General features: G+C 38.6%; 1 protein-coding gene across 7 annotated transcripts in view; it reads left to right on the top strand.

The window, feature by feature from the left end:
* Positions 1 to 12,735, top strand: part of TP53BP1 (tumor protein p53 binding protein 1) — a 66,346-nt gene that overhangs the window by 15,194 nt on the left and 38,417 nt on the right. For all 7 annotated transcript variants that reach the window (XM_033851578.2, XM_033851583.2, XM_033851582.2 and 4 more), the window contains exons 11-12: positions 1,775 to 1,980; positions 9,663 to 10,989. In XM_033851578.2, coding sequence (XP_033707469.1) covers positions 1,775 to 1,980; positions 9,663 to 10,989 — 1,533 coding nt within the window. The remainder of the gene's footprint in view (positions 1 to 1,774; positions 1,981 to 9,662; positions 10,990 to 12,735) is intronic.

Raw genomic sequence — 12,735 nt, 5'->3', positions numbered from 1 at the left:
AAGTAGGTGTTACTTTTATCCCCATTTTACAGATGAGAAAATGGAGGCACAGAGAGATTTCACAACTAAGTCCACAGAGGCAGGATTTGAACTTGGGCAGCTGCCTCCAGAGCCTGTGCTCATGGGTTTTCATTTACCCATGACAAAATTTAATCTTAGACTTTCTTCTGTCACAGAGTTTGTGTCTGGCTATTTTCTCTTGAAATCAATGTAGGTATCCAAATGGACTAATATCATTCTAAGCATAACATGATTAGTGATATCTTTAGTGAAAAATAAAAGTGAATCCATTCTACAAAAAAGGCTGTTAATGCAAGTTAAGTTTGGCTTATCCTTAGAACCATTTTTTCTATCTGTAGTGTGAACACTGAAGATATATAAAAGTAATTATATTAAAAATGCTCTCTCCCTGACTGTAAACATAATTAGTACTTACTGTGGAAAGTTTGGAAAGCATATGGGAAAGTAATGAGAAGAAAATAAAAATCACCTGTGATACCACAGTCCAGATATAATTAGTATTTGGATATGTGTTTCCTTTCAGAGTGTTTTCTATGCATAAATATAAAGAAGTATGTTTACACAAGTGGGATCATGTTATGTATATGATTCAGTGTTCTTTTTTTTTATGTAACATTGTATTTTCCTTTGTTAATTTTAGATTTAATGCATTTGCTTAATATGTGCATAACTATGCAACTGTATGGTTTTTTGTATTTTGCTGTTGTTGTCTAAGAATATTAACCTAAAGCCTTTTTATATGTAGTGCTTAGAACAGTCCTTAATAAGTGCTTTGTCACGGCAATAAAGATAAAAAGGTGTAATGAAAATACTTAACACAGCTGTGGTAGGGAAATAAAGGCCTACAGCATCAGTTCCCGAACATAGCATTAGAGTGGAGTGTGCGTTTGAGGCCAAGCTAAGCAGCAGGGGTAGGTATTGAGGTGGAGGTGGGGCGGGTACCTGGTAGCATGAATGTGGATTATAGGGAAAAACTAAATGGCATAGGTACTTTGTGAGAGTGGTCTAATGGAAGCCTGTTTGGGGTCAAGCTGTAAGATAGGGGAAAAGGGGTTGATGAATCAAATACCTAGCAAGCTAGGCTGGCTCTGAGGAAGATCCTGTTAGCCTACAGGTGGGTAGGATACTATACGAAAAGCAGTGTTTTGTGTTTTGTTTGTGTTTATGTTTCCCTCCTGAGCAATTTGTCTCAGGATTAGTGTCCTGTACTCTGTTCTTTGATAAATCATTGCTGCTTGTCACTGATAGATTTTTTTTTTCCTTCTTCTCTATTTGTCCTGGCATCCACCTCTCTGCACTTAGCAGTTAATGCAAATAAAATGAGTTCATAAATATGTAGATATTTACTTAGAGTGATGAACAAGTTCACTGCCTTTCAAGGCCTGTGGTTAAATTAGGTGCCATTAATCTGGGCGTTCCTATGCAAATGTGAAAACTGAGCTATAATCAGGAAAGGGTCTGAGAGGAACCTAGTTAATTTACTATCATATGGATGGATGGGTATCCCTAGATGAACCCTATTTTAATCTATATCTGAGTATTTTAGGAGTGTGGACTTCCCTCCCCCAGGGGAATAAAGTGTTGCTAGATTTCCAGGACTCAATCTTCTATTAACCTATCAGCTTTTCTGAAAATTGTCACTGTTTTTTTTAGGGATGAAAATATCTGAATATAATTGTTATTAGTGGTATTGGAACATGAATAGTATTGATGAGTGCTTATTTCTCAATTTGTGTTTCCTATTTTAAACTAGATGAGCCAATGGATATGTCAGTGTTATCTGAAGGGGGAGAGTCTTTTCAGAAGAAACTCAAAGGTGATGAACCGGTAGGGATAGAAAACCCTCCTCTCCCACCTGAGCCCACTATATCACCACAAGCCTCAACACCGGTATCTCAGAGCACACCAGTCTTCACTCCTGGGTCACTTCCTGTTCCATCCCAGCCTGAGTTTTCTCATGTGAGTATCATAGAAAAAGTTTTTTCCTTCTAACATGTTTTTTTTTTTAAACAACTATATTGAGGTATAATTTAGAAACCATAAAACTCACCCATTTTAAGTGTATAGTTTAGTGATATTTTAGTAAATTTACAGAATTGTGCAGCTGTTATCAGAATCTAGTTTTAGAACATTTCCAGGGTCATCTAACATCTTGATGTACTTTTTATGTTTGAATTTTGTACTATGTCTTTTTTTTTTTAACATCTTTATTGGAGTATAATTTGTACTGTGTCTTTAACTTCTTAAAAATGTTGCTTTGAAATTGAAAGGGGGCATTAGTCATTATTCTGCCTTAACACATGAACTTCTCACTAAATCAACTCTAGGCTCTCCACCAGTTGTCAATATCTCCTTTCAAGATGTTCAGGGGCCTCAAACTTTTTCATTTTGGAGAAACCACTTTTGGAGCCTCCTGAGTTCTAATCTGTGCTATTACCTTCTATTCCTGGTATATAACTGTCACCTCCCTTTCATTGTCTTTGGAGATTGTCCTTACCTGTCTTTGTGTTGGATTCCTCTTGGGCTCCGTGTCTTCTTGCTTGGTTTATTCCCTCATTTTGATGGAGGACATTCTTTAGTAGCATACTTTCTACCCTCATACATGATTCATAGTTTGTAGGAGTATAGAATTTTAGGTTGGAAATAATTTTCCTTTAAACTTTTGAGAGCATCGCTCTACCGTCTTCAGACTTCCAGTGTTGCTGTTGAGAAGTGTGGCCAGTTTGATTTTGATCTTTAATATGTGAGCTGTTTTTTTTCCTTACTGGAATCTTGTAGATTTTTCTTTTTATCCCCAGTGTTCTGAAACTTCCAGACCCTTGGCATAGGTCTGTTTCCTTCATTGTGTTGGTAAGCCCTCTCAATCTAGAAACTCAAGCCCTTCAGTTCAGGGATATTTAATTATTTAATTTCTTCCCCTTTGTTCTTTTTTTTTCTTAATGGAGTACCTATTGTTCGGATATTCATATTCCTAGAATAGTTTTGTAATTTTATTATTTTGTGTCCTACTTTCCATCTCTCTCTCCTTTTGTTTAACTTTCTGGATGATTTCCTCAACTATTTTTTTTTAAAACTTAAAAAAACCCTCACTTTATTGAGATATAATTCACGCATCGTGTTGTTCACCCTTTTAAAGTGTATAATCTGGTGGCTTTTAGTATATTCACAAAGTTGTATAGTTATTCACCAGAGTCTAAATTTTTTTTTTTTTTTGTGGTATGCGGGCCTCTCACTGTTGTGGCCTCTCCGGTTGCGGAGCACAGGCTCCGGACGCGCAGGCTCAGCGGCCATGGCTCACGGGCCCAGCCGGTCCGTGGCATGTGGGATCTTCCCGGACCAGGGCACAAACCCGTGTCCCCTGCATCGGCAGGCGGAATCTCAACCACTGCGCCACCAGGGAAGCCCCAGAGTCTAATTTTAGAACATTTTCATCACGCTCCCCCTCCACCCCCAACAAAAGACCCCATGCTTATTAACAGTCACTCCCATTTCCCCCACCCCCAGCCCTAGTCAATCACTAGTCTACTTTGTGTCTCTATGGATTTGCCTGTTCTGGGCATTTCACATAAGTGGAATTATACAATATGTAGTCTTTGGTGACTGTTTTCTTTACTGTAGTGTTTTCACAGTTCATCCACGTTCTGACATGTATCAGAACTTCATTCCTTTTTATTCTGAATAATACTGTGTATGTACATACCGCGTTTTATTCATCCATTTATCAGTTGATGGACATTTGGGTTGTTTCCCCTTCTTGGCTATTATAAATAATGCTGTGTACATTTGTGCGCAAGCTTTTGCGCAGATGTGTATTTTTATTTTTCTTGTGTATAATTAGGAGTGCAACTGCCAGGTTCAACCATTTTTTAACTTTCTCTGAGACATTAATTTCTACTCTTGGATTTTTCATTTCTATACTCTTTTTTTTCCTTGAATGTTCTCCCTTTTTAAAAAAAAATAGCATTTTGTCATTTCATGGGTATACTATCTTATCTCCTTAATGATATTAGTAATAGTTTCTGAGAAGTTTTCTCCCTGCAATAGTCACTATTTCTTCAAATAGATTTTAGTTAGTTTTGTTAGTTTTGATGTTTGACTTTTAAAGAGGCTTTCCTCAAGAGTCTGATAATAATCCTTGATTTTCTGACTGCTTTAAGAGTGAAATCCCAGAAAACTGATTAGAAGTTCTGAATTGGTTGTTAGTGCTTCATGTGTCTGGAATTTACTGTAGTGTGACATGCAGGGCCATTTTTGGGGTCCCCTAATGTCAGTATCTTGATTTATCTTTGTCTTGTTCACGTTCCCTCCTGTCTGCCATTGCTTTAGAAGTCTATGATGGAAGAGGACTGGGGGTGTTGAGAGGCAGGTGCAGGTTCCATTGAATATGTAAATTTTCATTTAATCTCCCTGTTTTCAGTCTGGTACTTTCTGATAACTGTGCCTCTTTTCCTCCAGTTCAGGGATGCTCTGTTTTACCCTCTCCAGGGCAGAGGAGGGTCAGGAAGAGCGAATCTGGGGATTAAACTGCTTCTTAAATAGATTTCCAGCCAGTGTTCCTCCTGTTTTTAGCACTACCCTCATCACCACTTCCAGAGTTACCTGGGCTACTGCCAAGTTCTGAATCTTTTTTGGGACATGGTAGTTCTGAGGTATAATTTGGGTTACTTCTTAGCTTTCTCCACTGCTGTCTTAGGAATTCAGTTTTCACTAGTCTGCTAGATGGATGACCACTCTTGCAAAATTTTATTGTGGTTATCTGTTCTTTGTTCTCTTTTTCTTTCTTTTTTTTTTAAAATAAATTTGTTTATTTAGTTATTTATGGCTGCATTGGGTCTTAGTTGCTGCGTGCGGGCTTTCTCTAGTTGCGGTGAGCAGGGGCTACTCTTTGCAGTGCGCGAGCTTCTCATTGCGGTGGATTCTCTTGTTGCAGAGCACAGGCTCTAGGCTCACGGGCTTCAGTAGTTGTGGCTCACGGGCTCTAGAGCACAGGCTCAGTAGTTGTGGTGTATGGGCTTAGTTGTTGCGCGGCATGTGGGATCTTCCTGGACCAGGGCTCGAACCCATGTCCCCTGCATTGGCAGGCAGATTCTTAACCACTGCGCCACCAGGGAAATCCCTGTTCTCTTTTTCTTGAAAATGCATTTTAAAAAAAAATCCCTTTACCATTGCTTAGTGAGATTTTGGAAGAGAGTTAAAGAAAATGTGTGTATTAAATCCACTGTTTTTATTTGGAAGTTCCATACTTTTTTCTTTATGTATCAAACTCCTTACATGTTAGTCTTTTTTTTTTTTTTTTTTCTTGCGGTATGCGGGCCTCTCACTGTTGTGGCCTTTCCCGTTGTGGAGCACAGGCTCTGGACGCGCAGGCTCAGTGTCCATGGCTCACGGGCCCAGCCGCTCTGCGGCACGTGGGATCTTCCTGGACCGGGGCACGAACCCATGTCCCCTGTATCGGCAGGCGGACTCTCAACCACTGTGCCACCAGGGAAGCCCACATGTTAGTCTTAATGACTCACCTTTGCACATCTGTTATTTCTTCTGTAGATTGGTTATGGAAGTCCAAGTGAACCTAATTTTGATGTTGTAATATCTATTTATTAATTTTTGTTTGCGTTGGGTCTTTGTTGCTGCACGCGGCCTTTCTCTGGTTGCGGCGAGTGGGAGTGGTGGCTTCTCTTGTTGCGCAGCATGGGCTCTAGGCGCGTGGGCTCAGTAGTTGTGGCTCGAGGGCTCTAGAGCACAGGCTCAGTAGTTGTGGCACACGGGTTTAGTTGCTCCGCGGCATGTGAGATTTTCCTGGACCAGGGCTTGAACACGTGTCCTCTGCATTGGCAGGCGGATTCTTAACCACTGCGCCACCAGGGAAGCCCCATGTATTTCTTTCTTTTTTTCCTAATATATTTGTTAATTTCATAGCCTCTTCGACCCTACACCAGGATGTGAGGGCTGAGGAGAGGATTAGTAGAAAATAGTTTGATATTTAACACTTTCTCATTCTTGATATACATATTAATTTGGGGATGACAAGTCAGAGTATAGATGATTGTTTGTGTGGCTCCTAAACTCTGTGTGTGTGAGACCAGTTTTTGACTGGTTGGATACTATGGATTTATGTCTGTTGAATCTAGACTGGTTGACTCATTGAACGAAGTCCTGACAGTTCTTCATCAGTCTTTATCCAGAGCCCTGAGGTGGTTTTTTCACTTAACTTCGTTATTCTGACTAGGCCTTCAGGGAGCCTCAGCGCTGTGGATTATTAGGGGCCAGACACTCTGAGGCTAGATCCAGGCAGTCTTAAGTACAGCTTATTGATAGGCTGGTTAGCCCCTGAAGTTTTACTTTGCTGACTGAAATTATACATATATTGAAAAAATTCTGTAAAAGGTATCACGTATTTACTTTGATAACACTTAAAACATATTCAGAATGTGGACAACTGCTTAATGAATATGAGGTTTCCTTTCCTTTTTTTTTTTTTTAATTTATTTAATTTATGGTTTTTTTGGCTGCATTGGGTCTTCGTTGCTGCGCACGGGCTTTCTCTAGTTGTGGCAAGCGGGGGCTACACTTTGTTGTGGTATGTGGGCTTCTCATTGCAGTGGCTTCTCTTGTTGCAGAGCATGGGCTCTAGGCACACGGGCTTCAGTAATTGTGGCACGCGGACTCAGTAGTTGTGGCTCACGGGTTCTAGAGTGCAGGCTCAGTAGTTGTGGCACACAGACTTAGCTGCTCCGCGGCATGTGGGATCTTCCCCGGCCAGGGCTCGAACCCGTGTCCCCTGCATTGGCAGGCGGATTCTTAACCACTGTGCCACCAGGGAAGTCCCTGAGGTTTCCTTTTGAAGTGATGAAAATGTTTTCATTTTCATTTCAGTAGATAGAGGTGGTGGTTGCACATTGTAAATATTCACTTTAAAGTGGTTATTTTATGAGTTTGACTTTTAAAAAGGTATTTATAATTTTATTAGCAATGGCTTAACTATAAGCCTTTGTAAAATGACTTATTTTTTACAAGAAAAGTAAATACATTTTTCCTGTAGAGTGTGTATAATATACAGATACGTGAAAATAAGATCATCAATTATCCTGTCTCAAGTAACTGCTCATAACTTTTTTGTTTTGTTTTTCATAACTTTTTGATAATATATATTTATTAACTTAAAAAAATGAAAATTATATAAAAATGTATAGACCACAATAAAATATATATTCATATACTTTTTTAACTAAAAACTTTTCTATTTAATGCATAGCCTGAATGTTTTTCTATATTTTAAAATACTCATCTACAATTTTGTGTAATTACAAAGTATTCCATCATGTAGGTGTATCATAATTTTTAAATGAATCTCCTATCAGTGGATATTTAAGATATTTTATATTATTTCCTTTTCCAAATAATAATTTTAGTACTGAACAGCAAGCACTGTAGCTAAATCCCAGTGTATTTTCATCAAATAATTTCCTGGAACTGGAATTATTGGACTAAAGGGTATATAAAATTTCAAGGCTGTTGTCGTGTATTGCCAAATTGCCATTAGAAGTGTTGAACCAATTTAAAACCAATTTATTCAGTCATGCCTCAGAGTATATGAGCAGATTGAAATTTAAGACTATTTTTATAATCTAAAAGTGTAAACAGTAACACCAGACATTGAAATACCAGAAGTTATAGAATATACAGAATGTTTGGCAACCTATTTTGATTCCTCATTCCCTTAAAAGTAGGAAATGAATGCCTTACCAGCTATGTCTAGAGCGTTACAGCATTTATGTTAGGCAAAATAACAAATTAAATTCTTACATAAAAACATATTTTAACTTTGGGTTATTTTCTTTTTTTTAAGGTATTATTTACATAAAATAAGAACGCCATTTTAAATGTATAGTTTGATCAGTTTTGGTAGTTGTATACAAATGTATAACCACCATCACCATCAAAGTACAGAACAGTTTCCTCACCCTAAAAAGTTTCTTCATAATCCTTTGCCCCCATCCACTCTTCTACCCTAGGCAAGCATTCATCTGCCTTCTGTCACTATAGTTTTATTTTTTCAAGAATTTCATATAGGTTTTCCCTGGTGGCACAGTGGATAAGAATCTGCCTGCCAATGCAGGGACACAGGTTCGATCCCTGGTCCAGGAAGATCCCACATGCTGCAGAGCAACTAAGCCCGTGTGCCACAGCTACTGAGCCTGCGCTTTAGAGCCCGCAAGCCACAACTACTGAAGCCCGCGTGCCTAGAGCCCGTGCTCCGCAACAAGAGAAGCCACTGAAATGAGAAGCCCGCGCACCACAATGAAGAGTAGCCCCCACTCACTGCAACTAGAGAAAGCCTGTGTGTAGCAACGAAGACTCAACACAGCCAAAAATTTTTTTAAAAATTTCATATGATTGGAATCAAAAGTGTATGGTGTTTTGTGTTTGAGTTCTTTAGCCTAGCATATTTTTGAGATTCGTTCATATTCTGGCAAGTTTTAATATTTTAATCCTTTTTATTGTTGAGTAGTATTCTGTAATATAGATATCCACAATTTATTTATTCACCAATTGATGAACATTTGGGTTGCTTCTAGTTTTGGGCTATTATGAATAATACTGTTGTGAACATTTGCATACTACATCTTTGTGTGGACATATGGTTTTATTTCTCTTGGGTTAATTACCTACAAGTACAATTTCTGAGTCATATGGTAATATTAATGTATGTTTAACTTTAGAAGATAGTACCAAACTGTTTTCCAAAGTGGCTCTAGCTTTTGCATTGCCACCAGCAGTGTATGACAGTTTCACATCCTCACCAACAGGATGTATTCTTACTACCTTCAGCCTTCCTTGTTGGTATGTAGTGGTATCTGTTGACTAATATTATTGTAAACTTTGAATTTTACATCTTTATGAATGCTAGCATATTTTGAAATAGTGGGATGTGAAATAAGGACAGGCATACCTCATTTTATTGCACTTTGCTTTATTGTGCTTTGCAGATAATTTATTTTTTACAAATAGAAGGTTTGTGGCAATCCATCATTGTCGGATGACATTTAGCATTTTTTTAGCAATGAAGTATTTTTTAATTAAGGTATGTACATCTTTTAAAGATATAATGCTATTGCACACTTAATAGACTATAATGTAAACATAACTTCTATGTACACTGGGAAACCTAAAAATTTGTGTGACTTGCTGTATTGTGGTGGTCTGGAACTGAACCTGCAGTATCTCTGAGTTATGCCTGTATATATTCCCACTTTGTGAGAACCGAAGTGGACTGTGTAGGCATATGTTCACGTGATTCCTGTATAATTGATAGGCATATGTTCACGTGATTCCTGTATAATTGAGGGCCCATCATACAGTGTATGACATGATTTTAGTAGTGGTATACAGTTAAATTTAAGTGTCTTCCTACCTAAGTTAATACCTTTAGGTTTTTGTTTGGATTGTGCTTATTCTAGATCAATGATTCACAAGAAGATCATTAAACAGTGACTTGTGTTGATGAACAGACTGGTGATCATGGCCCTAGAGTTTTAAAATTCTTGCGTAGTTGATTTAGAAATTTTAGAATTGAAGGATTAGATATAAAAGAAATACGATTATGACAAAATGATTATTTGTGTCTTTTTGTTCTTCCCTAGGACATTTTCATTCCATCTCCAAGTTTGGAAGAACGATCAAATGATGAGAAGAAGGATAGAGGTTTGCATAGTTCCTCTTTGACTGTTGAGTATTCTAAAACTTCAGAGACTGAACCAAAGAATTCCTCTGAGGATCTTGGGCTTTCTTTGACAGGGGATTCTTGTAAGTTGATGCTTTCTACAAGTGAGTATAGTCAGTCCCCAAAGATAGAAAGCTTGAGTTCTCACAGGATTGATGAAGATGGAGAAAGCACACAGATTGAGGATACTGAACCCATGTCTCCAGTTCTCAATTCTAAACTTGTTCTTGCTGAAAATGATAGTATCCTGATTAATCCAGCACAAGATGGCCAAGTAGAACTGAATCAGAATGATGATAAAACAAAGAGGGTTAACACAGAAAGCAGAGACGACATTAGTATTTTAACTGATGGTTGCAAAGGCAGAGAAGAAACTGTGGCAGAAGACGTTTGTATTGATCTCACTTGCGATTCAGGTAGTCAGGCAGTTCCCTCTCCAGCTACTCGATCTGAGGCACTCTCTAGTGTGTTAGATCAGGAGGAAGCTATAGAACTTAAAGAACATCATCCAGAGGAGGGGTCTTCAGGGTCTGAGGTGGAAGAAATCCCTGAGACTCCTTGTGAAAGTCAAGAAGAGGAGCCCAAAGAAGAAAATATGGAGAGTGTTGCATTGCACCTTTCTCTGACTGAAACTCAGTCCCAGGGGCTGGGTCTTCCAAAGGAAGTCCCCAAACAAGAATGCCAGGAAGCTATGGAAGTTGAAACCAGTGTGATTAGTATTGATTCCCCCCAAAAGCTTCCAGTACTTGACCAAGAATTGGAACATAAGGATCAGGAAGCATGGGAAGAAGCTACTTCAGAGGACTCGAGTGTTGTCATTGTAGATGTGAAGGAACCATCTCCCAGAGTTGATGTTTCTTCTGAACCTTTAGAGGTAGTGGAAAAATGCTCAGATTCTCAGTTGTGGGAGGATGATGCTCCAGAAATAGAACCATGTGTTGAGAATAGAGCGGATACCCAAGAGGAAAAGAGTGCAGAATATGAAGGAGATCTGAAATCAGTGACTGCAGAAAAAGAACCTGTAGAGGCAGACTCTTCACAGCCTCCCTTGACTTTAGTGAGAACAGATGATGCTCCAGGACCTGGCCAGGAAATGCAGCAGACCCAACCAAAAGAGACAACAGTTAGCACATTAAGGGAAGACTCAAAAATGGCTAATACAAAGCAGCTGGACTCAGGTGTAGGGGCCCAGCCACTGGAGAAAGCCTCTGCCCATGCCTCACAAAGCTTCTGTGAAAGCTCTAGTGGTAAGTGTGATTACAAATTGTTCTGTGTTTCCAACCAAATTATAATTTGGAATGGAAGGTAGGAGAGAACCACATGCTTATTACATCAGGGCTGAAAATTAACTTGGATTTATGTTTATGAGCAACCAATAATAGTTGGGATATTTAAAATTTGGGGTTGTATTTTTCTTTTGTAGCTGTAATTATTTTTAGAATCAGAGATCAGTTGAGGTTTTTATCAGCTTTATAACTCAGGAGTAATCAACATGAATTTTCTAAGTATTTAGAAATTGTACCAATCTGGTATTTTCTACTTAGGTTCAAACCTTGTTCCATATTTTTATACTTTGAGAGTGGCTTTGTAGTACAGGGATCTTTTTTGATTACCTTACACAGTTAAATCATATTCAAAACTCTCTGGATTGTTTCTTCCTTATGGGCATTAAGTAAACTTTCTAAATTTGGTTCAACATATATACATCTTAAACCTTAAACTGGGGAAGGTGTTAGCTTGTGTTCTTTATAAAGTCAAGAATGAGAATATAGATTACTTTCTGAAATATTTCTAGAATGTCATGTATGACATTAGCTGAAAAGAATTCAAACTTACTGAATGTCCAAAGTTAGTATAATTTAAAAACAAAACAGGAACTTCCCTGGTGGTGCAGTGGCTAAGAATCCACCTGCCAATGCAGGGGACACGGGTTCGAGCCCTGGTCCAGGAAGATCCCACATGCTGCAGAGCAACTAAGCCCGTGTGCCACAACTACTGAGTCTGCGCTCTAGAGCCTGTGAGCCACAACTACTGAAGCCCGTGTGCCTAGAGCCCATGCTCCGCAACAAGAGAAGCCATGGCAATGGGAAGGAAGCCCGCACACTGCAATAAAGGGTAGCCCTCATTTGCCACAACTAGAGAAAGCCCATGCACGGCAACAAAGACCCAGTGCAGCCATAAATCAATTGATAAGTAAACAAAGCAAACTCCAAAAACAAAAGAATAAAAACAAAATGCAGACTTAAGAAAGCAAGCTTCTAAGGATATGGAAATGAGAAACAGTATTTAGGTAACACCATCGCTATCAGTATGGGTGATCATACCTTTCAGCGTTCCTGGAACAGTCCCGTTTATACTTCTTGTTTAGGAGTGATTATTAGTAGTACTTTTTTTAATCTCAAAATTTCCCCTGTTCATTAGGCTTTATATTCATGAATATTTTTTTTCCTCTTCAGAATGAGAAATGTTAGAGCTGAAAAGGAGGTTAGCCGATATTGAGTTCAGTCTCTTCTTCCTAAAGTCATGTGGCTAGTTAATGATTGAAGTGGAACTAGAACTTAGGTCTCCTGATTCCCAAGTCTATGCTTTTTCCTACTATAAAACTGTATGATATAGTTTCTCTGATTCTGTTGAGTTATGGTAAAGAACTGTCTGAATGACCTAATATTCTATATTATTGAAGATTTTTATAATTTCATTACATCTAAATACTGTTGTCAATCTAAGTCATGTTTTACAGGAAGGTTGCTTTGGTTGCTATACAGAAAGAATCGTGGGTTGGGGAAAGGGGGAGACTTCAGGCAGACAAGGTAATTGATAGGTTGTTGTAATAGTCCAGGAATGAGGCATTGAAGACCAGATAAAGGTAGTGGCAGTGCTGCCTGTATAAGAGCCAATTTTCCATTAGGTTTTAGTGATGTGTTAGATCAGTGGTGCTAAGATAACTTTTCATAAATAGTCTTCTGTAATTAACGCTTGCATATTACATTTGC

The sequence above is a fragment of the Tursiops truncatus genome, chromosome 2 (genome assembly GCF_011762595.2).
Source record: "Tursiops truncatus isolate mTurTru1 chromosome 2, mTurTru1.mat.Y, whole genome shotgun sequence".
Lineage (NCBI taxonomy): Eukaryota > Metazoa > Chordata > Mammalia > Artiodactyla > Delphinidae > Tursiops > Tursiops truncatus.
The sequence above is the reverse complement of the archived record's forward strand: the minus strand, read 5'-3'. Positions and strand labels throughout refer to the sequence as shown.